This window comes from Phyllobates terribilis, unplaced genomic scaffold, assembly GCF_046119375.1.
Source record: "Phyllobates terribilis strain yellow unplaced genomic scaffold, ASM4611937v1 Scaffold_9__5_contigs__length_417890890, whole genome shotgun sequence".
Classification (NCBI taxonomy): Eukaryota; Metazoa; Chordata; class Amphibia; order Anura; family Dendrobatidae; genus Phyllobates; species Phyllobates terribilis.
In genome coordinates this window covers 335,343,339-335,369,026 of record NW_027362769.1, presented here as the reverse complement: position 1 = coordinate 335,369,026, position 25,688 = coordinate 335,343,339, and the positions used below count along the sequence as shown (strand labels likewise).

Here is a 25,688-nt window from a genome sequence, read left to right as displayed (position 1 = left end):
TGAAAGTTGAATGTGCAGAAAACAAAGAGCCAAACAGTGCAACATTTTTAATGAAACCCAATTGCAAAAATGATTTTAGCCCCAAATATATACATTTAAGAGGGAACAAAAATGTCCCCAGAGGTGGACAACTCCTGACTAGGTTGGAAATGTGGTTTCTGTGTACAGAAACTTCATATTATGACTTGGTTTTGTAGATATTTTTCACTGGCAGCAATCAAAGATCTTAAAAATGGTAGAAATTAGATCAGAAAGTATATTAGAAAGCATCGTATATAGGGAAAAAGAACCTTCTGATTACACCCACTGCTGTCCGACAAAGTGCTAGTCCTGGCATCCAAACACATCAGTTACTGATGTCTTATTGTGCAAACATACAATATGGAGAAAAGTCTCATTGCCCCCGGTGTATAACATCCAGCCACTCGCCCATGGTGTATTATCTCCGGCCCCTGCTGTGTAACATCCGGCCAATCGCCCTGGTGTATAACATCTGGCCTCCGATGTATAACATTCAGCCAATCGCCCCCAGTGTATAACATCAAGCCACTCGCCCCTGGTGTATTATCTCCGGTCCCTGCTGTGTAACATCCGGCCCCTCGCCCTGGTGTATAACATCCAACATCTGGCCCCCGATGTATAACATCCAACCCCTCGCCCCCGGTGTATAACATCAAACCACTCGCCCCTGGTGTATTATCTCCGGTCCCTGCTGTGTAACATCCGGCCCCTCGCCCTGGTGTATAACATTCGGCCCCCGTTGTATAACATCCAACATCTGGCCCCCGATGTATAACATCCAGCCTCTCGCCCCCGGTGTATAACATCAAACCACTCGCCCCTGGTGTATTATCTCCGGCCCCTGCTGTGTAACATCCGGCCCCTTCCCCCGGTGTTTAACATCCAACCCCTTGCCCCCGGTGTATAACATCCGACCCCTCGCCCCTAGTATATAACATCCGGGCCATCACCCCCAGTGTATAACATTCGACTCCTCGCTTCCCCCGGTATATAACATCTGGCCCCTCGCCCACCCCGTGTACAACATCCAGCCTCTCGCACCCCCCGGTGTCAAACATCCGCCCCCATCCCCTACGGTGTATAACATCCGGCCCCTCGCCCACCCTGGTGTATAACATCTAGTCTCTCGCCCAAAATCCCCCCCCCTCCCGGTGTATAACATCCAGCCCCTCGCCCCCCCCCCCCCCCCGTTGTATAACATCCGGCCCCTTGCTCCCCCCGGTGTATAACACCCAGCCCCTCTTTCCCCCCAGTGTATAACATCCGGCTCCACGTGGCACCACCTCTCCCCCCGGTGTATAACATCCAGCTTCCCTGGTGTATAACATCCAGCCCCTCCCCCCGGTGTATAACATCTGGCACTCACCCTTGGTGTATACCATCTGGCCCCTCGCTCCACCTGAGGTATATTCTCTAGCTCCCCTCCATGCCGTCTGCCTTTACTAACATGTGACAGAATTGCTATTGGTAAAGAGCTCACTGATACCAGCGCGGTCCTGTAATAGGAGCTAACAAGTCTGGTCATGACATTTTTTCCTTCCTAATCATTCCCCCATCACCTGTGAGTGATATTATTGAGAAACTGCAGCAACTCGGCCACGAAGTGGAGACCTCGTAACATTACAGAGCGGGGGGGCCGAGAGCTGAGGAGCAGAGGGCAGACAAGTCACCAGCACTCTGACTCCATAACTGCAGAGTCCAGACCTCCTCTGGTACTAACATCAGCACAAATACTGCGCCCCCGCCGGGAGCCGTCATGGCCGAACAAATGCATGCAGCCTTACATCACTAAGCACAATGATAAGCGTCAGGTGGAGTGGTGTAAGGCCATCACCACTGGACTGTGAAGCAGTGGAAATGTGTAGAGTGACAAATCTTCTCTGTCTGACATCTGGTGGAGGAGTCTGGGTTTGGTGAATGTCAGGAGAACCTTACCCTCCTGACTGCATTGTGCCCGCTGTACAGTTTGGTGGAGGAGGATAACGCCATGGGCTTGTCTTTCTGGGGTCGACCCTTTCACTCAATTTCACTTAAGCGGCTGCAGGGATAATAGAACTCCACTTTCTCCCTGTAGCTGTGGTCCAGTAAACTTGTCAGACATAATTTAAGCTCTATTTATCTGCAGATTAGCCCCATATCTGGAGGTAAATCGCATTCTGAAGGTGACATGTTCCCTTTAATAGTTGAGCATATCAAGACATTTTGGACAATTGTAGCCTCCAATTTTATGGGAACAGTTTAGGGAAGACCCTTTTCTGTTCCCCATGACTGTGCCCAGTGCACAACTTCCATAAAGACCTGGTTGGGGGAGTTTGATGTGGAAGAACATGACCGGTCGCACAGAGACGAGACCTCAATACCTTTGGGATGAACTAGAACGGAGATTGTGAGGCCAGCCTCTCCTCCAACATCAGGGTCTGACCTCACAAATGCTCTTCTGGATGATTGAGCAAAAATTCCCACAGACACCTTCAAAATCTTGTAGAAAACCTTCTCAGAAGTTTGTAAGCTGTTATAGCTGCACAGGAGGACCCCACTCAATATTAATGGCCGTGGATCTAGATTGGGTGGTGGTAAAGAGTAGGTGTAATGTGGAGGAGGTCCAATACTTTTCTCCTTCTCCATGTAGCGTATGTACAGTAGATGGACTGGAATCACCGGTTCTGTCTATATGATGTACACAAACAAGCGACATTATCAGCTCATAGTGTTGACTATAGACACATAAGCAACATGGAATGATAGTAGTGAATTATGGCATTACTCGTCATATTAATAAAAAAACGTTTAATATATCCATATCTAAAGATAAATTTAAATAATAACTACACAGAACACGTTGACTTAGTGAAAATATCTTTCCACGGTCTTTATTAAGATTCTTTAAATACATAGGTAACCAAACTTCGGCGGCTCATGTAACAATCTATTCTTTATTAAAACCAAAAAACCCGCTTAGACAAAGCTCAAGCCCAGTTACCCTTTACAATACCTGTTGTCCATTCAGTTCCCTGAACAGTTGACCCACTTGGTCATCTTGCCTCGCCCCACCGAGGGCCATCTCTACCATCGCCTGCAAATTCAAGTTAAATATTGCCTTTTTCAGATAAATGTACCCAGTTATGCCGAAAAAGGCCCGGCACACCAACTTCTAAGTCAACGTGTCTGGAAGAAAAACCACCAATTGTTGGCATAAACTTACACATTGACCTGTTCAACCTCTTCCGAATTTTTTCACACTCTCCACAAGGAGAAACCTTAACCCTTAGATCCCAGTCTTAATCCTCTCACCCAGCCAAATCAGATCTCATACTTTGCACGGACGAGGGGCAATACCCCGAAACACTGGTTTGGCTTTTATCCTAAGTCATATTGTTAGGCTCGTTAGAGAGTCGATATTGACTTTTAGCATAGCTACTTCCAATAGGTGGCGCTAGAGTTCTAGCAGCGTTCCTCTCTGAAGAGCTAATTTGCATATTTAATTTCCCAGAGGAACTTGCAAGGCGTTTAAGTCTCCTCATACTAGCATGCCAGACTTGGCTTGTCACAAGGAGAAACCTTGCCCCTTAGTTCACAAAATTTTAAATCTTTTGATTTGAACTAGAGTAGTTTGGACACAATTATGGAAAATACGATCTTAACACCATGAAGCAGCTTCCTTAATTCCAATAAATGTATTTTCATTTTAAATAACAGCTCAATCGTGCCCGGCTTCCCAATGTCGATTCCTCCTAGGTGCACGATGATGGGCTGGAGCTCTATCGCACATCAGAGTCACTTGATCCATCAGGCCGTCCCATCTTTGTCCTCTAATGCAGAAACAAAAGATTCTCACTTCACATCAGAAGACCCCCTAACACCGCTATTGTGCTCTCCATTCCGCTCAGTGAATAAAGGAGTGTCCAAAGATCCTCAGTGGTTGATAACTTTGCCCACATAGTCCTCCACACAGTATAATGGGCCCCACTTAGTCCTCAATACATAATAATGGGCCTCGCATAGTCCTCCATATAGAATGATGGACCCCACATAGTCCTCAATGCAGAATAATGGGCCCCACATAGTCCTCCATGCAGAATAATGAGCCCCACATAGTTCTCCATACAGAATAATGGGCCCCACACAGTCCTCCATACAGAATAATGGCCCCACATAGTCCTCTATACAGAATAATGGGCCCCACATAGTCCTCCATACAGAATATTGGGTCCCACAAAGTCCTCCATACAGAATAACGGGCCCCACATAGTCCTCCATACAGAATAATGGGCCCCACATAGTCCTCCACACAGAATAATGGCCCCACATAGTCCTCCATACAGAATAATGGACCCCACACAGTCCTCTATACAGAATAACGGGCCCCACATAGCCCTCCATACAGAATAATGGCCCCACATAGTGCTCTATACAGAATAATGGGCCTCACATAGTCCTCCATACAGAATAATGGCCCCACATAGTCCTCCATACAGTATAATAACCCCACATAGTCCTCCATACAGAATAATGGACCCCACAAAGTCCTCCATACAGTATAATGGGTCCTACATAGTCCTCCATTCAGAATAACGGGCCCCACATAGTTCTCCATACAGAATAATGGCCCCACATAGTCCTCCATACAGTATAATGGGCCCCACATAGTCCTGCATTCAGAATAACAAGCCCCACATAGGGGTGGTGGTTCTGATGTCACTGGCAAAATAAAACCACCCTACTGGCCAGATTTGGCTCACGAGCCAGAGTTTGACATGTATGATCTAGATAGTGGGGTAACCCACCTTTCATACACCGAACCGCTGTTACCCATTCAATAAATGATGAAAATGCTTCAAAGTGCCCCAGGCCCAAATCTTTAACTATCTCTGCTGCCTTACCAAAATACGTATATGTTACTGATATCAAGCTATTATTAATGCTATAGTTTAATGACGAACCATATGGGTACGACAAATGATGAATTAACCAAAACGAATTTGGTTCTTTCTTTGGAACTACCCCCAGAGGTTAAAGGCGGAGGTTGACAAATGGGCACTCCCTAAAGGAGCGCGCCACTCTTCTAGCTATTGACTTCTTCTCTATTTTGTTTTCCACCACCTCAGGGTGTAGCTCCACTGATTCTAAGTTATCTACCCATGTGCACCCTACCTCAGAAAATTGAGGAATCATGAACCCGTCCGAAAGACCAACAGTTATTAGCTTAGCCATCTTGCGGTTTGGGTACCTGTGACGATACAACTTAAAATCTTAATTAGCCAGACGATTAGATTTGTTAATCCAAGAGAAATACCTTTTTGTGTTTTATTAGAGATTGCTGGCTGTGTTTTATTAATGTTCTGCTTGCTCGCCAGTTAATGTACACTAATTTAACTTGTAATGTGTCCACCATTCCACTAATCTCATTGGTATCTCAGGAGCCGCTAACCATTGTTCAAAAATCATCTAGGCCCATTGTGTAAGTGTTGAAAGAAGATCCAGTGGAGCCTTCACCACAGGGAGTCTCACATGTAGACCCAGGTGATGCCTTTGACCTGAGAAAGATACCTCCACTAATGCACACTTAGCTTTTGGGGGGAGGGTGAGAGCAGTCCTGCCATTCAGGGGGCTGAGCCCAGAGAAGCAGAAGGGACATGTGTTTTTGCAGCAGTCACACTTGGGAAGCAGAATCAAGGAGCACCAGAAAGACTTTACAAGGAGAATGAAAGACATCCTTCAGGAAAGTAGATGGATAGCATGGCAGATCCATCCACAGAGACGCTGATTTGGATTTTACATGATTTCAGCCTAAGGGTACGGCCCTGACTGGAAAGATACGGATCTGCTCCATTGACCATCAGAGAGACCATGGATACATTTTGGGGAGACGAGCGTGGGACAAGGAAGTCACCTGGCCCCATGGATATGTTGTTTGGGGTCGCAGGAGGGACCCACCGGTCGCCTGGAACTCATGGAGACATTCGGAGAAGCCAGATTTGGACTCGCCGGTCATCTGGCTCTATGGAAACTCTTGGAGAGGCCAGGTTGGGACCCTCGGGTCTCCTGGCCTTGTACCTCGATGGACTGCTAGCTTCCTAAGCTTGCTGCTACCTTCTCTCTGTGGGGGCCCGGCAGAAGCAGGGAGCCACTGCTTGAGATAGTCGGCCCTGGAAGTCTCCAAAGTCGCAACTGCTCTATCCCAGGCGGCCGGAGAAAAAAGGGTGAGACTGTGTAATGTTGTACCATCTTTGGTATTTGCTGGGACTGTTCTATGTGTTTATTGTCCGCTTTGTGGTTCAATAAAGTATTGCCACGCTGTTTTACCCTCCCCCTGTGTTATCTGAGTAGTGTTACGCCCACGGAAGACCCCGGGTCTTCACAGTACCGCTCTAGCCATGGTCTCATTTTCTCCAATGTTACCAGCGTCCATGCTCTTATTAAAGTATTCTTTTGCGGAGGGCTGGCCTGCCACGGTTGATTTTTTTAAAGTTCCTGGCCATTGGATGCGTCCCCCCACAAAAGGAGAACTCATGCTTATATTTACAGGTATTAGACCACTTGCATTGTGCCTCATTAAATGCAAACCATGTACCTTTTCTAAAGGTAGCCTGAGCTGGGGTTTGACGCTGCACACTGGCCGACTTACTAGGTAACATTACATTAAGCCGTAAGCCCACGTCTTTGACTCCCCATTTGAGGGATGGATAAAACTGACAATTTTTGTCTAAAATTCTCGTCGTAGAAATACCAGCTCAGACGACCAAAATTTTTATAATCTTCCAGCACTATTTCTATATGCTGGAACAACCCGGAGTATTTTCCTGGGAATCTCTCGCCCATTACACTAGCGTAAATACAGAAAGTTGGTAAATGACTTAGCTATAGGTCTACGTCTATCTTCGCTCTTCTCTAGCCTTGTTAAAAATTCTTTGGAGACCGGCAGTAATGATCAAATATGTAACTCGTTACGCCACATTTTTTCTATGATTGCTATGGGCAAATGATATCCCAGGGGTGAGACTGTACAGACCAAAGCTTCCTCCTAGCATTCTTCGCCCACCTCTTTAACCCCTGACGCTACCGGGGTCACTATGGATTCCTGCTCTCCTACCCTCCAGGTCTTCATCTAGGTGTCTCCATACTTCCACCACCCCTGAGGAACCTGGAGGACTGACTGTCTGGCCCTGCACATTCTGCTCTGGGTTGGAGCATGTCTTTTAAGGAAGTTAACACTTGTGAAATTTGATCTAACGTGTAGGGGAGGTGTACATTACAGGGGCTATACTCACCGCCTTCGGATAGGTCCTAGTGGACCAGATCCTGCCTGAAGATCTCATTTTCATTTGGTCCTTCAGCTTGTAGACTGGCAGACCCAGGACCAGCGATGGCTTCAACCAGCCGGTGGTCAACTGAGGCCGACCTGGTCCTTTCATGTGGCAGGGTGTCATCTGCACCTCTGCGTTCCCACTGCGTTCGAGGTCCGGTGGCAGAGAGTAAAGAACTCTTCTTCTCTTGTTCCGGGACCCAGTGCGCATGATCGCGCCGCCCGCTGATGGCATCGTGACTTCTGGCCCAGCTCTGATGACATCTTCCTCCCATGCTTCTTGGTCTCCGTTCACTTGGCGCTCGACCCGGGAACATCATCCAGCAGTCCGCTCAGGCATCGCTATAGGCAGGCCAAGGCGCCATCCTGCCCCATCTTCCTACGGAGCTCCTCCAGAACAGCTTCTTTTCCTGCCAAATAACCCTTCAGGAGAGGAATAGCTAATGCATGGTAATGCCATGTATTCCCCTCCTGATGGTCCGGGGCTGCCATTATATTGATGTGCTTAGTTATATCTGTTCTTAATACTGAGGTAAATAACTCACCAAATACTCATCATGTGCACGTGGCTTTACATTTCCACAATGAAAACTCCTTGAATTTTCAGGCCACGTGCACACATTAAGTATTTGGTGAGTTTTTTACCTCTGTATTTGTAAGCCAAAACCAGGAGTGGGTGGTAAATGCAGAAGTTGTGACTTGTTTCTATTATACTTTTCCTCTGATTGTTCCACTCTTGGTTTTGGCTTACAAATACTGAGGTAAAAAACTGACCAAATAATGAATGTGTGAACGTGGCCTTAGAATCCACTGCGGTTTTCATTGTGGATTTTTGTGCATTTTTCACCCACTCATCATTTTAACTTACAAATACTGAGGTAAAATACTCCCCAAATACTCAACATAAAAACGTGGCCTAAGAGGTTTGCTGCACACTGCAAGAAGGGAAACCTGCGGTGGTGAGATTTGTAGGAGTAATTGACATGCTGTGGATTTTATTCTCCGTGCACACATACACTGGCCACCGTACCAGAAACTTTTTACATGTAGCATCCCCAGTGTCTATTCTGATTATTAGGCTTCATTATGTCTTTATATTGCGGCACGGCGCACGCATGACGTTGTTGTGGCTTTCTATTTAGAAGAGGCGCAGGGGATGCAGCAGATAATAGGAGGTGCAAAGGGCTGTGGCATGGCAGACACGGACTAGTGATGTGATCAATGGACAAGGGTCCTGAAATCTTTTTTCTGTACTCTAGTGCATGTCATATGATGACACTTGTTTGGTAGGGTTCTTGGATATTGTGCCCCTTTAAAAGCCAGCGTGTGGGTCATACTTGGCCCTGCATGCCTTGTGTATAATAATCAGTATACCGCCACTGCAGGTCATCAGAGGATTGTTTTATGTCACATGCACACCGCCTGACGGATGGCAGAAGAGGAAGGAAGAAGTAAAGGGCATAGATGAAATGTCATACTTCCAGATTTGCAGGTCTCGTGGCTTCCAAGCACATATGACACTGCTGTAAAAATGACTGAAAAATGGTGGAAACCCCTGTACAGTAAAGTAACACCCCGATAGGGACAGTTTTCTGCTTAATCTGTTCTCACTCCATTTTTAGGCTCTTGACGTATACCTCCAACGAAAGGCTGTGAAGTATGCCACTCTATAGCCGCACACTGGTATATGTGCCAGAAGACCCCATTAACAGAGATCCTTTTTTTATACCTCTAGAGAAAATAGTATAGATCACTGCTAAAAAAAATGAGTATATTGACACATACTCGCCCGCGGTATATCAAAATTACATTCCTTCAGGATACGCCAAGTGTGTACATCCGGCACATGTGTTGGGAGTATTCCAGGACATACCCCGAACATAGACCCCAATTCATCAGGACTCATGTTGTGCACGCCAGCCTTGATGATGCGAGCGATGGAGTAAGATGTGCCAAATTCATTAATTGGGTTGTCCGGCCTTAGGGTACAAGACTTGTGAATCCTCACATTGTGCGCACTGCACACTATGAGTATTCACCGGAGATGGGAGCGAGCAGTCATGTGAATGTATGTATACGATTTGCATACATGCGGCCACATTCCGACTAGACTGTGTCCGGCCTCGCTCAATACACTTGCATTGAGTTAGGCTGTGCACGTCCAGTCGGCATGTGACCGCATGTATGGAAATCACATATATGTGGTCACACGCCCAGTATCAGCACGGGAGATTCCTCACAGCATGCAGTGCGAGCAATGTGAGGATTCACAAGTCTGCAGTCACATAGAGTGACTTCAGACTTGTACCCTAAGGCTGGACGACCCCTTTAAGAAGCATGCAACTCATAATAAATTTATCACATCTTCAAGCTGCTTTTGAAATACTAGATGGTGGCCCGATTCTAAAGCATCGGGTATTCTAGAATATGTATGCGGCCGACCGGGCGCAATCAGCAGAACGTTGTTTAAATTTGGCGCCAAAATCGCTGATTGGTCGCGGCCGGCAACCGCGACTAATCAGCAAAACGGTGTTTAAATTTGGCGGCAATATCGGTGATTGGTCACTGGTGGCGGCCGCGACCAATCAGCGAACTGTGTTAGTGAGGACCGGAGAGCTTGTTTAAAGTTGGCGATAAAATCGACCAATCAGCAGAGCGTTGTTTAAATTTGCCGGCAATCGCGCTGATTGGTCTCGGCCGGCCGGCGGCCGGGACCAATGAGCAGAGCGCTGTTTAAATTTGGCGCCAAAATCGCTGATTGGTAGCGGTCGCCGGCGGCCGCGACCAATCAGCACAGCGGTGTTTACATTTGGCGCCAATCTCGCTGATTGGTTGCGGTCGGCCGGCGGCCGCGACCAATCAGCAGAGCGGCGTTTAAATGTGCCGCCCATCTCGCTGATTGGTCGAGGCCGGCCACCGCGACCAATCAGCAGAGCGGCGTTTAAATTTGCCGGCCATCTCGCTGAGTGGTCACTGCCGGCCACCACGACCAATCAGCACAGCGGCTTTAAATTTGCCGCCCATCTCGCTGATTGGTCGCGGCCGGCCGGCCACCGCGACCAATCAGCAGAGCGGCGTTTAAATTTGCCGCCCATCTCGCTCATTGGTCGCGGTGGCCGGCCGCGATCAATCAGCAGAGCGGCGTTTAAATTTGCCGCCCATCTCGCTGATTGGTCGTGGTGGCCGGCCGCGACCAATCAACAGAGCGGCATTTAAATTTGCCGCCCATCTCACTGACTGGTCACGGTCGGCCGGCCACCGCGACCAATCAGCAGAGCAGCGTTTAAATTTGCCGCCCATCTCGCTGATTGGTCGCGGTGGCCGGCCGCTACCAATCAGCAGAGCGGCGTTTAAATTTGCCGCCAATCTCGCTGATTGGTCGCGACCAGCCACCGCGACCAATCAGCGTCGTATTAGTGTGGGCCCGGGAGCGGCGCTGCTTGTGCGGCTCTGTATTAGCGAGGACCGGGGAGCGGCGCTGCCTGTGCGGCTCCTTCTGCTGCGAGAAGCCGGGAGATGAGCGGCTGCTCGCAGCAGAAGCATCCCGACCGGCGGCGCCGCTTCCCGGTCCTCCGTTCACACTTTCTGTCGGGAGATCAGCGGGCCAAGCCGCTGATCTTCCGACGTTAGCCGCATGGAGGTCAGTGGCGCCGGTCGGGGTAGTTGTGCTGCTAGCGCCGCTCATTTCCCCGCTGCATCGCCGCTGACCTCCGTCCGCCAGATGAGCTGCTAACGGCCGCCATCTTTTTAAATTTGCCGCCCATCTCGCTGATTGGTCGCGGTCGGCCACCGCGACCAATCAGCAGAGCGGCGTTTAAATTTGCCGCCCATCTCACTGATTGGTCGCGGCCGGCCACCTCGACCAATCAGCGTCGTATTAGTGTGGGCCCGGGAGCAGCGCTGCTTGTGCGGCTCTGTATTAGTGAGGACCGGGGAGCGGCGCTGCCTGTGCGGCTCCTTCTGCTGCGAGAAGCCGGGAGATGAGCGGCTACTCGCAGCAGAAGCATCCCGACCGGCGGCGCCGCTCCCCGGTCCTCCGTTCACACTTGCTGTCGGGAGATCAGCGGGCCAAGCCGCTGATCTTCCAACGTTAGCCGCATGGAGGTCAGCGGCGCCGGTCGGGGTAGTTGTGCTGCTAGCGCCGCTCATCTCCCGGCTGCATCGCCACTGACCTCCGTCCGGCAGATGAGCCGCTAACGGCCGCCATCTTTTTTCAGAAATCCCGTGGCGCTGATTGGCCGCTGCCGGACCAATGAGCGACGCGGGATTTCCTGGACAGACAGACAGACAGACGGGATAAGACAATTATATATATAGATACTCAAGTCAGGCACTGGGGTACATTTCTGTTATAATTTATGCCACTTTTGTGAGGTAAATTATGATGAATTTGATGGATGCGCTCGGCCAATATCCCATTTGGGTTAAGTTCTGACCACTTTTCAAAAAGTTGTCTGAAGTTGCTGACAATTTTGCAACATTTCAAACAGTTTTACCCCAGAGTTCTTCACAATTGATGAATCGGGGTCATAAATTATAAACAAAGTAAGAACAGATCCCTATATGTGCGGTAAAGTAATATTCTGACCCTGAGACCGCGGCTCTGACATGCCCTGATGGAATAAAGCGGGGGCTGCGCATGAGCATAGCCCCTCCATTCTCTATTGGACTACCTGAGATAACGGAGGACTGCACATTTTCCAGAGAGTCCGATAGAGAATGAACAGAGCAATGACACGTGTGCGGCCACCTCTCCAATACAGCATTTCAGAGTCCCATTCTCAAGACTGGTGGGGGCTCCAACCGATCAGCAAGTTATTACAGTCAGTCAGTCCATGGAAACACATAAGTCTGTATAGGAGCTGTGGTCACACAACAGGAGAGTGTTTTTTTTCAAGATTAATCAGGAAATACTTACATTTTAAAATGCATTAGAGTAACAAAATATGGCTATAAAAGTATAACCATCCCTTAAAGGGGTTGTCTTCTTTAAAGTGACGTGATTGAGATGTAATAGATGACACCATCCTTCATCTTTCAGTCCTCCTCTGACAGTCTGCTGGCTCATCAAGTCCGACTGTGTCTCTCTGGATGGAGAAGAGTGCCACCCACAGGTGATAAATGGAACTGCCGTCATTATAAAACATAACTTCAGATCTGCCGGCCAGTATTGCTTGAGCGTAAAAGCTCAGAATGAAGTCAGCAAATTATTAGGACATCAGAGCATCACGGTCACATCTACAGGTAGGAAACGGGCAATAAATGGATAATGGATTCGTGTTAATATCATACCCTAGTGGATCAATATACATATATGATATCCTAGTTGCGTCTGTGCCATCTACAAATAATCAGTTAATTTCTACATGTAGTATAAATATGTTAAAGTTTGAAAACGGTCAGTGCTCTTTTTCTGGTATGCCATCTTTAGTTTAGGGCTTGTGCAGAACACCATCCGTGAACATGACCTATTTTTTTTCTCCGACAGAGTCTGTCCGGGGGAAAAAAAATTGCAGCGTGCCCAATTTGCATCCAATATTCGGATCGCACGCAAGTCAATGAGTCCATGGAAAAAATCGGACTGCACTCAGATGACATCTGAGTGCGGTGTGATTTCTGCGCACTGACAGAATGGAGAAATTTTTTTTCTTCTCCAAGAAAATCTGATCGCACTCTGACCAAACTGTGATCAGAGTGAGATTAGCAAAATCTGAGAAAATACGGTTGTGTGACCCCCAGCCTTATGAGAGGATTCCCATTTCACAGACTGGAATGATACATTGCAATACATAAGTATTGCAGTGCATTATAGCAGTGATCAAAATATTGAATGGTCTTATTTTGTGCTATGTATGGGAAGGACCCAGCGTATGATGACTGGAAAAGGGGGGAAGCCCAGCAACTAGGGAAAGGGAGAGTGGAGACCCCTAGGAAGATCTAACAACACCCCGACTCCCCAATCGTCCCTAAATAGGTTCCTCACCTATCGCTGAGGAGGATATCTTAGCCCTGGTTGTCCCTAGAGGTAGGCCCTAGGAAAGGATGGGGGAGGGGTGAGCACTAGTCAGTCCCACTACAGCTGAAGACAAACAAGGGAAACAGACAAGGGAAGATACACTTAGCTTTGAGAAGACACCTGAGAGATCACGATTACAATCCACAAAGGAACTCCAAGAAGAATCTAGCCAACTGTTAAAACTCCAGACATGAACAGAGGAATGTACTCTATCACCTGTGATTCTCTGGAGAAACTGAGGGTATTTAAAGATCCAGCAAGGATGTGTCAATTAGCAGCAGAAGGTGGAGATCACCACTGGGTCCTAAAGGAAGAGGGATGATGAAAGGATCAAGAATGTGTCTGCAAGGCCAAGTGCTGCGACCTTCTACAGCCGGACCCAGAATGACTGTCTGTCAAACCTGACACAGCTGTGATATCTTGTCCCATAACACAACTAAAAAATCAGATCATTTTTTGTTTAAAAATCCGAATCACCCTCACTTCCCAGGCATGTGCAAAGCGCCGATCACATAGAGCGCGCTTTGTTCCCTCCCGGCCCCGTCTGCATGTGCACTGCGCTGCAGGGTTCTATTACGCAGGCGCCGGGAAGTCACTGACTCCTCGGCACCTGCGCAATAGAACCCTGCGGCGCAGATCACAGAGAGACGGGGCCGGGAGGAAGCAAAGCGCGCTCTATGTGATCGGCGCTTTACCCGGGAGGTGATGGAGACTAGCGCACGTCACAGGGCCCTGTGACATGCAGGGGATGGGGGAATATTGTAATTAATCACATAGGCGAGGATTTGGGGAAATAATAAGCACATAGGTGGGAATTTCTTTGCGTTCCCCTGACACTAAGCCTGTGCACAACAGAGTTTATAAAAACAGATTTCTCTGCAATCAGACCTCTACTATGAGCCATACTAGAGGTCTGATATCTCCCAGGGGGTGACAGATTCCCTTTAAACTTCTTTTAACCACTTCATGGTTTCTGAACCCAGAGGCAGTAAAAAGAAGTAGCAAAAGACGTTCTGTGCATTATGCTCATTTTTTGTGGCGGTTTCGCTGCGCTTTCTCAGGCGGATACGCATGTGCTTGTAATCTAAGTGTCTCTAACATCATAGAACGGTCTGTCCTACCTCCATGCTTTTTTCCCACAGGTGTGCACCCAGTCTGGTTTGTACTCCCATGTTGTGCATTCATTGCCATCGCCATTGGCGTCATCTTCTATACTTTATTCCGAGCCGGCAATCACAGCGCTCACCAGAAGTCATTGGTGGAGGTAAGTTCCTGGGTCATTATTAGCTGCTTTAGGGGATCTTGTATAGAGGACATTGGATCTGTTTTATGTCCGAGTTGTCAGATAATGGGATCTACATGGTACAGATTATACAGAGCGGATCTCTTAACACACAGAGAACTGCGCATTAGCCGCCAAGGAAAGTCTAAGGATCAATAAACAGCTGTATATATTATACAGCTCCCCCCAACAGCCCCCACTGTATGATATAGATCCAGCTGAACAAAATAATGGTCATAATTCTGCTAGAACTTGAGACTAAATTAACCCCTTCACGCTGCGGTCAATTTCTGATTTTTCGTTTCCTTTTTTTCCTTCCCTTCTTCCAAGAACCATAACTTTACTTTTCCGTCCACGTAGCCATATGAGGGATTGTTTTTTTTGTGGGACAAGTTGTACTTTTGAATGACACCATTCATTTTATCATATGACACACTGGAAAACGGGAAAAAAAATTCCAAGTGCGTCAAAATTGCAAAAAAAAGTGCAAATTTTTTTTTTGCCATGTTCACTATGTGATAATCTGACCTGACATTATGACTCCCCAGGTCAGTACGAATATGCGGATACCAAGCATGTATAGGTTGTTTTTTTTTATTCAAGAGGTAAAAAAAAAATTTGGATACTTGTAAAAATAAATTTTGCTTATGTTGCCATTTTCCGAGACCCTTACCGCTTTCATTTTTCGGGCTATGAGGCTGAGCTGACATTTTTACTGATACCATGTTAGGTTAAATGCGATGCTTTGATCGCCTTTTGATTGCATTTTATTGCAATATTGTGCAGCCCAAAAAAAACATAATTTGGGCTTTTTTTTTTTGTTACGCCGTTTATCGGTCAAATTAATTTATTTTATATTTTGATAAATCAGACTTTTCTGAACGCGGCGATACCAAATATGTGTGTTTTTTATTTTTTTAATTGCTTTATTTTTAATGGGCGCAAAAAGGTGGTGATTTGAACTTTTATATACACACAGTACAGACCAAAAGTTTGAACACACCTTCTCATTTAAATATTTTTCTGTATTTTCATGACTTTGAAAATTGTACATTCACACTGAAGGCATCAAAACTATGAATTAACACATGTGGAATTATATACTTAACAAAAAAGTGTGAAACAACTGAAAATATGTCTTATATTCTAGGTTCTTCAAAGTAGCCACCTTTTGCTTTGATGACTGCTTTGCACACTCTTGGCATTCTCTTGATGAGCTTCAAGAGGTAGTCACCGGAAATGGTTTTCACTTCACAGGTGTGCCCTGACAGGTTTAATAAGCGGGATTTCTTGCCTTATAAATGGGGTTGGGACCATCAGTTGTGTTGTGCAGAAGTCAGGTGGATACACAGCTGATAGTCCTACTGAATAGACTCTTAGAATTTGCATTATGGCAAGAAAAAAGCAGCTAAGTAAAGAAAAACGAGTGGCCATCATTACTTTTAGAAATGAAGGCCAGTCAGTCCGAAAAATTGGGCAAACTGCAAAAGTGCAGTTGCAAAAACCATCAAGCGCTACAAAGAAACTGGCTCACATGAGGACCACCCCAGGAAAGGAAGACCAAGAGTCACCTCTGCTTCTGAGGATAAGTTTATCCGAGTTAACAGCCTCAGAATCGCAGGTTAACAGCAGCTCAGATTAGAGACCAGGTCAATGCCACACAGAGTTCTAGCAGCAGACACATCTCTACAACAACTGTTAAGAGGAGACTTTGTGCAGCAGGCCTTCATGGTAAAATAGCTGCTAGGAAACCACTGCTAAGGACAGGCAACAAGCAGAAGAGACTTGTTTGGACTAAAGAACACAAGGAATGGATATTAGACCAGTGGAAACCTGTGCTTTGGTCTGATGAGTCCAAATTTGAGATCTTTGGTTCCAACCACCGTGTCTTTGTGCGATGCAGAAAAGGTGAACGGATGGACTCTACATGCCTGGTTCCCACCGTGAAGCATGGAGGAGGAGGTGTGATGGTGTGGGGGTGCTTTGCTGGCAGCGGCATGCTATTCCATCTGGTTTGCGTTTAGTTGGACCATCATTTATTTTTCAACTGGACAATGACCCCAAACACACCTCCAGGCTGTGTAAGGGCTATTTGACCAAGAAGGAGAGTGATGGGGTGCTACGCCAGATGACCTGGCCTCCACAGTCACCAGACCTGAACCCAATCGAGATGGTTTGGGGTGAGCTGGACCGCAGAGTGAAGGCAAAAGGGCCAACAAGTGCTGAGCATCTCCTTCAACTCCTTCAAGATTGTTGGAAGACCATTTCCGGTGACTACCTCTTGAAGCTTATCAAGAGAATGCCAAGAGTGTGCAAAGCAGTCATCAAAGCAAAAGGTGGCTACTTTGAAGAACCTAGAATATAAGACATATTTTCAGTTGTTTCACACTTTTTTGTTAAGTATATAATTCCACATGTGTTAATTCATAGTTTTGATGCCTTCAGTGTGAATGTACAATTTTCAAAGTCATGAAAATACAGAAAAATCTTTAAATGAGAAGGTGTGTCCAAACTTTTGGTCTGTACTGTATATATATATATATATATATATTTTTTATATTTTTGAAAACATTTTTTTTCCACTTTTCACTGTACTTGTAAGTCCCCTTAGGGGACTTGAAGCTGTGATTATCCGATCGCTTGTGCTATACATAGCAGGGCTTCAGCTGATGGCTGAATAACACAGCCATCATCTCCCGGGAAGTCCAGCGGCTCGATCATGTCGCTGCTCCAAATTGTGACTCTTCAGGAGCGCACAGCCCCCCGGCAAGCAGGTGGTCACGGTGCAGGAGAATGTCGCACTCCAGAAGATAGAAGATGAGACAACCCTTATAAAACAATAACTCTAGGGTAAAAGCCTTGTCACTCGGTCACATCTTTGTATGATTTCTCCTTATTTAGACTATGTTCCCACATACAGAAATGCCGTTTTTTTTCTAGTGCTTTTTTCTGCAGATTTCTGCTCTGATTATTGCATTTTTGCTGCTGTTTTTTATGAATTTTGTACATTTTAAAATGTGTTTTTTTTAGTGCAGACCTGCTGCGATTCTTCACCTAAAAATGCAAAAAGCTTTTTTATCCTGTTATTTTTCAGAAGCGTAAAAGGAAAAAAAGCACAAAAACCACACTGTTCAATAAAATCTTTAAATGCACAGAGGCCACGAGTTTTCATGAAATTACAGCCACTTTGCTTGAACTTTTAAATACAGAGAATTTTCAGCACAAAAAATAAATGCAGCATTTATGCTACGTGGGAACATGGCCTTAGGTTTAGCGCAGCTCTTCAAAGGGTGCTAACCATCTGTAGGTGGTGACCATGGGGACCTCTGCTCCAGACAAATGATGATGAAAGGGTGTGATAGGTATACATGATTGACCGTTAATGTGGTTCTTTGTTGTACTTTGCATGCATTTCACAAATAGTGACAAAAATATAGTCAAGGCGTCTTGGTGGGTTTACCACTTTCCAAATTTTTAAAGTGAATCTGTCACCTAATTTGAGAGCAACATAATGTAGAGACAGAGACCCTGATTCTTGTGATGTGTCACTTACTGGGCTGCTTGCTGAAGTTTTGATAAAATCACAGTTTTATCAGCAAGCAATTATCACAAGTAATCCAGCTACCAAGTAGTCCTCCGTATTCATGAGCTCTGTATAACCACGCCCCCACAACTGATTGGCTGCTTTCTTCCTATAAACAGTGTACACAGAAAACAGCCAATCAGTGGTGTGGGCGGGGTTATCTGCAGCTCAGCATTCAGAGAACTGCTGGATCTGCAGTAAAGAAAACTGTGATTTTATCAAAACTGCAGCAAGCGTCCCAATAAGTGATACATCGCTGGAATCAGCATCTCTGTCCCTTCATCATGCTGCTCTCAGATGGGATATGACATATTCTCTTTAAATGATCTAAACCAACATGTTCTCAGTCATGTTCAGTACCCCATTACCTTCCCCTGTGCTGACCTTGGATTGAATTTGTGGACAGCGGCAGTGATCCTGTCCGTAGCTCGGGATCTGTGCCGAAAGTGACCGGAAGCTCTCAGCACATGAGCAGATGGCGGTTGCAGAACCTCCTATATCTGTGCATTTGCTAAATTTTCGCAGCCACTGGCAGCCCCTCCGCATGCAGCCGGGGAAATATTCCCATGGGTAAACCATGTGCCGTCACCATCTTTTAGTTATGGATGTGATAACCACTGTAGTCCACATAGCCAGGGTCATTAGGGGGCCTTGAAATGCAGGAGTAAGTATTGGGGTACCTAGAGTTATGTAAGAACATAGGGCATTATTAAAACTTAACTGTAAAGGGCCAGACACCTAATATTGAGTGTTGGAGTTGGTTTCTGTTGGTTTCTTGTGGGTAGTCAATTGTCTTCTGACAATCCAATATCATACTGATAGAATAAAGGCCTTCCTATAAATGTGGTGTATGTCAGCACTTGACCTGTACGGACATATTTTACATGGTTGTCCATTGACTTGACATGTGCTTGTGTGATATGACTTTTCATGGAAGAACAGGTTGAATGGGACTGAGCTGCAGAAGCGGAGAGCAAGCCACTGTGCTTGAGTAGTCAGTGATGGAAATATGATGCTCGTCTGTGTGCAGGGGTCCTAGTGGTCAGACCCCTATCATTCAAACCCATCCAAGAGCTTATTTTTAATGAAAGTGAGTGTTACCGGTATGAGACGTGTAGAGCAAGAGAGAAGACTGTCAGTCATTACATTTCTCACACTGGTAACGCCCCCTTCATTTACAATAATCTCTGGAGGCAGATTCTCAGGGAGATCTATGTCCGGCCCATAGATCCTAACGGCTCATTTACACATTGAGAAAAATGTTGATTTCTCTGGAATAAGACATCGGATCGCAGATATCAAGGTATCACTTTATTCAACTTTCTATGACATCCATGCCCATATAGACGGCTTAGGAGGGTTGTGTGATGGGGTGTGTGATAGACCAGGAACCATCCAAAAGACCTCTATTGGGACTAGGAGAATATTCCACCAAACATACAGTAGATATAATTCCCAAGAGTCTGTAACACCACAACAGGAACAAATCCAGGGGCACCACCCGGTAATTCGACACCAAGGAAAATACAACACTGGTCCTCAAAATAGCTCCTCAAATCCAGGTAGGATATCCAAAAGTGGGTGACAATAGTACATGGTAGATGATCTCCAGTCTGTAAATGTCCATGTAGTGGCACCAGGATCTGGCCTCAGCAGCAGATCCTAGACCTTCCAAGACCAAGACGTAGCACCAACAAACAGAACCCAAACATGTGTCTTTCCTTTTCTATGTTCTTCTTGGGATCAGCACACTGGTTGGGTAGACTGTTCCATTAAACACCTGGAGGGGTAAAAGAAGATCCCTGAAGTCTTGTCTCCTGCCAGTCTAAGGTTGTGTATCAGGGAGACCTCCTGCGGAGAGAAACAAAGACACACATTCCCCCACCAGATGAAAGACAAGGAATGCTAATGGAGGCTTAATTACATTATGGTCCATGGAGGAAGGCTAGGGGTGACACATTGTTCCCCATTGATCCTACTGACAGATGCCCTTTAATAGTAAAATTAGGCTGGAAACCACAATGCAGGTTTTTTTATCCCCTTTTTTTTACGGAAAAACAAAGAATAGGGTTGATCTGAATAGATATATGGTTTCCCACCAATGGTGTCATCACTGCCCTATTTCCTTCCATAGATTATATCTGTTTGTGCATATCCTCCCCCACATTACTGTATCTCAAAAAGATGGAGAACCGAGAAAGTAAATCAGTCCTGTGCATTGTGCATGCGTCGTCATGTATGAACATGATGTCTGTGTGAACTGCGACTTAGTAAACGGTGAATAACCCCTGGATGTTGGATCCTGAAGATCCATAATATTTATGTGTGGTCAAGAAACGCAAGTCAATAGGTGGGGAGAATGGGGTATGAGCCCTGGTTCATCATTTATTTACTCCCGACCATTGACCGTCTCTGCCCAATTTACAGCAGGACTCACGACTACCTGAAAACCCTCTGTGCTTTGTTTGTGTGCGTGGTTTCTCCATTCTGCAATCAGAAAGACCACCGACTAAGGGAAATAAGGCAAAATGAGCTCCAATGCTCAGATCCTACACATAAATTGAGGGGAATTACTGGCACAGGAAACAATTTGGTGGCTTGCTATCCGTCCCGGTCCTTTGTTGCTCCCCATAGACGTGCCCCCATGGTGTTCAGGACATGTTGTTACGAGAGGACATTCTGGTTTTGCCGATAATTACTGATGTTTCGTGAGACAACGCTGTCCTGATATTCTCGGCTGCAGATGAAGGCAGGTACAATACCTAGCACCACGCGTTTCAGGGGAAATGAATGAGATGGACATTTCACAGGAACAGAAGCTAATTTACACTCATGGTGTGATGTACGGAAGAGATGGGGGTCTGCAAAGAAAGGACTTTTGTACGGACGTATAGAAAGCAGCAGGAATGAAATTAAACTGGGCTGACGTCAGTCTCCTCCGGGCAACAAAGCTACAAAGAACACACAAAAAGATGAAACATATATCTGAAATATGAAAGCCAGGATGCATAGTATTGTTCATGGTGGCAAGGTGAGGGCATCGCTGCAGGTGACACGTTATACTGGCCAACATGGGACTGCACTGTATTTTCTACTGGGTCTACAATTAATTAGTATAGATTGTTTCTGGGGAGAGATTATGATGACGAGCGTCCATATGGTTATGTGTGATTACACACAGGGCGGCCTGGTATTTTTCTACAGTTTTGATGGCCAACTCAATATAGCTTGATCTGTATAAACAGTACATGTATATATAAATATTTATATGTATGTGTGTGTGTATATATGTATATATATATATATATATATATATATATATATATATATATATATATATATATATACTAGATGGTGGCCCGATTCGAACGCATCGGGTATTCTAGAATAGTTATGCGGCCGACGGGGCGCAATTAGCAGAGCGGTGTTTAAATTTGGCGCCCAAATCGCTGATTGTTCGCGTTAGGCAACCGCGACCAATCAGCAAAGCGGTGTTTAAATTTGGCGGCAATATCGGTGATTGGTCGCGGGCGGCGGCCGCGACCAATCTGCGAACCGTGTTAGTGAGGACTGGAGAGCGTGTTTAAATTTGGCACCAAAATCGCTGATTAGTCGCGACCAATCAGCAGAGCGGTGTTTAAATTTGGCGCCAATACTGCTGATTGCTCGCGGCCGCCGACCGCGACCAATCAGCAGAGCGATACAGAGCGGGGTTTAAATTTGGCGCCAAAATCGCTGATTGGTCGAGGCCGCCGGCCGCGACCAATCAGCGATTTTGGCGCAGAATTTAAACAACGCTCCGCTGATTGGTCGCGGCCATCAGACGCGACTTTGGGGCCAAATTTAAACCCCGCTCTGCATCGCTCTGCTGATTGGTCGCGGTCGCCGTCCTCGACCAATCAGCAGAGCGGTGTTTAAATTTGGCGCCAAAATCGCTGATTGGTCGCGGGCGGCGGCCGCGACCAATCAGCGAACGGTGTTAGTGAGGAATGGAGAGCGTGTTTAAATTTGGCACCAAAATCGCTGATTAGTCACGGCCGCGACCAATCAGCAAAGAGGTGTTTAAATTTGGCGACAATACTGCTGATTGGTCGCGGCCGGCGACCGCGACCAATCAGCAGAGCGATGCAGAGCGGGGTTTAAGTTTGGCGCCAAAATCGCTGATTAGTCGCGGCTGACGGCCGCGACCAATCAGCAGAGCGTTGTTTAAATTTTGCTCCAATACTGCTGATTGATCTCGGCCAGCGACCGCGATCAATCAGCAGAGCGTTGTTTAAATTTGGCGCCAATCTCGCTGATTGGACGCGTCTGGCGTCCGTGACCAATCAGCAGAGCGTTGTTTAAATTTGGCGCCAAGCTCGCTGATTGGTCGCGGCTGGCGTCCGCAACCAATTAGCACAGCAGTGTTTAAATGTGGCGGCAAGATCGGTGATTGGTCGCGGCCGCTATTTAAATGTGGCGCCCAAATCGGTGATTGGTCGCGGGCAGCGGCCGCGACCAATCAGCAGAGCGGTGTTTAAATTTAGCGCCAAGATCACTGATTGGTCGCGTGCGGAGAGCGCGACCAATCAGCGAATCGTATTGGTGAGGAGCGGGGAGCGGAATCGTATTAGTGAGGACCGGGGAGCGCCGCTGCCTGTGCGGATACTTCCACTGCGAGAAGCTTGGAGATGAGCGACTGCTCGCAGCAGAAGTATCCGGACCCGCAGCGCCGCTCCCCGGTTCTCCCTTCACACCCTAGCCGCTGATGTCCCCACAGTATCAGCATGGTGTTACAAAGGTCCGGACATTTGTGTTAAAAATCGCTGATTGGTCGCTGGCGCTGTCCGCGACCAATCACCAATTTGGGCGCCAAATTTAAATATCGGCCGCGACCAATCACCGATCTTGGCTCCACATTTAAACACCGCTGTGCTGATTGGTCGCCGACGCTGGGCGCGACCAATCACCGATTTTGGCGCCACATTTAAATACCGTCCGCGACCAATCAGTACAGCGGTGTTTAAATGTGGAGCCAAGATCGGTGATTGGTCGCAGCCGATATTTAAATTTGGCGCCCAAATCGGTGATTGGTCGCGGGCAGCGCCAGCGACCAATCAGCGATTTTTAACACAAATGTCCGGACCTTTGTAACACCATGCTGATACTGTGGGGACATCAGCGGCTAGGGTGTGAAGGGAGGACCGGGGAGCGGCGCTGCGGGTCGGGATACTTCTGCTGCGAGCGCCCGCTCATGTCCCTGGTTCTCGCAGCGGAAGTATCAGCACAGGCAGCGCCGCTCCCCGGTCCTCCCTTCACACCCTAGCCGCTGATGTCCCCACAGTATCTGCATGGTGTTACAAAGGTCCGGACATTTGTGTTAAAAATCGCTGATTGGTCGCTGGCGCTGCCCACGACCAATCACCAATTTGGGCGCCAAATTTAAATATCGGACGCGACCAATCACCGATCTTGGCTCCAGATTTAAACACCGCTGTGCTGATTGGTCGCGGCCGATATTTAAATTTGGCGCCCAAATCGGTGATTGGTCGCGGGCAGCGCCAGCGACCAATCAGCGATTTTTAACACAAATGTCCAGATCTTTGTAACACCATGCGGATACTGTGGGGACATCAGCGGCTAGGGTGTGAAGGGAGGACCGGGGAGCGGCTCTGCGGGTCGGGATACTTCTGCTGCGAGCAGTCGCTCATCTCCAGGCTTCTCGCAGCGGAAGTATCCGCACAGGCAGCGGCGCTCCCCGGTCCTCACTAATACGATTCCGCTCCCCGCTCCTCACCAATACGATTCGCTGATTGGTCGCGCTCTCCGCACGCGACCAATCAGTGATCTTGGCGCTAAAGTTAAACACTGCTCTGCTGATTGGTCGCGGCCGCTGCCCGCGACCAATCACCGATTTGGGCGCCACATTTAAATAGCGGCCGCGACCAATCAGTACAGCGGTGTTGAAATGTGGAGCCAAGATCGGTGATTAGTCGCGGACGATATTTAAATTTGGCGCCCAAATCGGTGATTGGTCGCGGGCACCGCCAGCGACCAATCAGCGATTTTTAACACAAATGTCCGGATCTTTGTAACACCATGCGGATACTGTGGGGACATCAGCAGCTAGGGTGTGAAGGGAGGACCGGGGATCGGCGCTGCGGGTCGGGATACTTCTGCTGCGAGCGCCCGCTCATGTCCTGGGTTCTCGCAGCGGAAGTATCCGCACAGGCAGCGCCGCTGACATCCATGCGGCAAGGGTGTGAAGGGAGGACCGGGGAGCGGCGCTGACATCCAATTGGTCGCGGCCGCTATTTAAATGTGCCGCACAAATCGGTGATTGGTCGCTTTCTTGGCCCGCGACCAATCACTGATCTTGCGGCTAAAGTTAACCACTACTGTGCTGATTGGTCACGGCCGATATTTAAATTTGGCGCCCAAATCGGTGATTGGTCGCGGGCAGCGTCCGCGACCAATCAGCACAGCGGTGTTTAACTTTTGCGCTAAGATCAGTGATTGGTCGGGTCCAAAGACCGCGACCAATCATCGAATCGTCTTGGTGAGGACCGGGGAGCGGCGCTGCCTGTGCGGCTACTTCCGCTGCGAGAACCCGGGACATGAGCGGGCGCTCGCAGCAGAAGTATCCCGACCCGCAGCGCCGCTCCCCGGTCCTCCCTTCCGCATGGATGTCAGCGACGCCGGCGGTCCTTCCGCTGCTACCGGCCGGGACATGAGCGTTTCGCGCCGCTCATCTCCCAGCTGCATCTCCGTCCCGCAGATAGGTCCGGCTGTCGGGGTCCTTCTGCTGGTACCGGCCAGGAGATGAGCCGCTAATGGCCGCCATCTTTTTTCTGAAATCCCGCGGCGCTGATTGGCCGCCGCCGGACCAATGAGCGACGCGGGATTTCCTGGACAGACAGACAGACAGATAGACAGACAGACAGACAGACGGGATAAGACAATTATATAGTAGATATATATATACACTGCTCAAAAAAATAAAGGGAACACTTAAATAACACAATGTAACGCCAAGTCAATAACACTTCTGTGAAATCTACCTGTCCAGTTATGAAGAAACACTGATTGTGAATCAATTTCTCCTGCTGTTGCGCAAATGGAACAGACAACTGGTAGAAATGATCGGCAATTAGCAAGATACCCCCTATAAAGGAGTTGTTCTGCAGGTGGTGACCACAGACCATTTCTCTGTTCTCAACCTTTTTGGCTGTTGTTTTGGTCACTTTTTCATTTTGTCATTGCTCTCACCCCTAGAGGTACAGTAGCATGAGGCGGTGTCTACAGTACAACCCACAGAAGTTGCTCAGGTAGTGCAGTTCATCCAGGATGGCACATCAGTGCGAGCTGTGGCAAGAAGGGTAGCTGTGTCTGTCAGCACAGTATCCAGAGCATGGAGCAGATACCAGGAGATGTGGAGGGAGCCATAGGAGGGCAACAACCCAGCAGCAGGACCGTTACCTCCTCCTTTGTGCAAGGAGGAACA

At 47.5% G+C, this 25,688-nt stretch overlaps 1 protein-coding gene across 1 annotated transcript in view; it reads left to right on the top strand.

Annotated features, from left to right (window-relative positions):
• Positions 1-25,688, top strand: part of TMEM130 (transmembrane protein 130) — a 78,877-nt gene that overhangs the window by 36,439 nt on the left and 16,750 nt on the right. The window contains exons 6-7 of the mRNA XM_073648013.1: positions 12,366-12,568; positions 14,483-14,604. Coding sequence (XP_073504114.1) covers positions 12,366-12,568; positions 14,483-14,604 — 325 coding nt within the window. The remainder of the gene's footprint in view (positions 1-12,365; positions 12,569-14,482; positions 14,605-25,688) is intronic.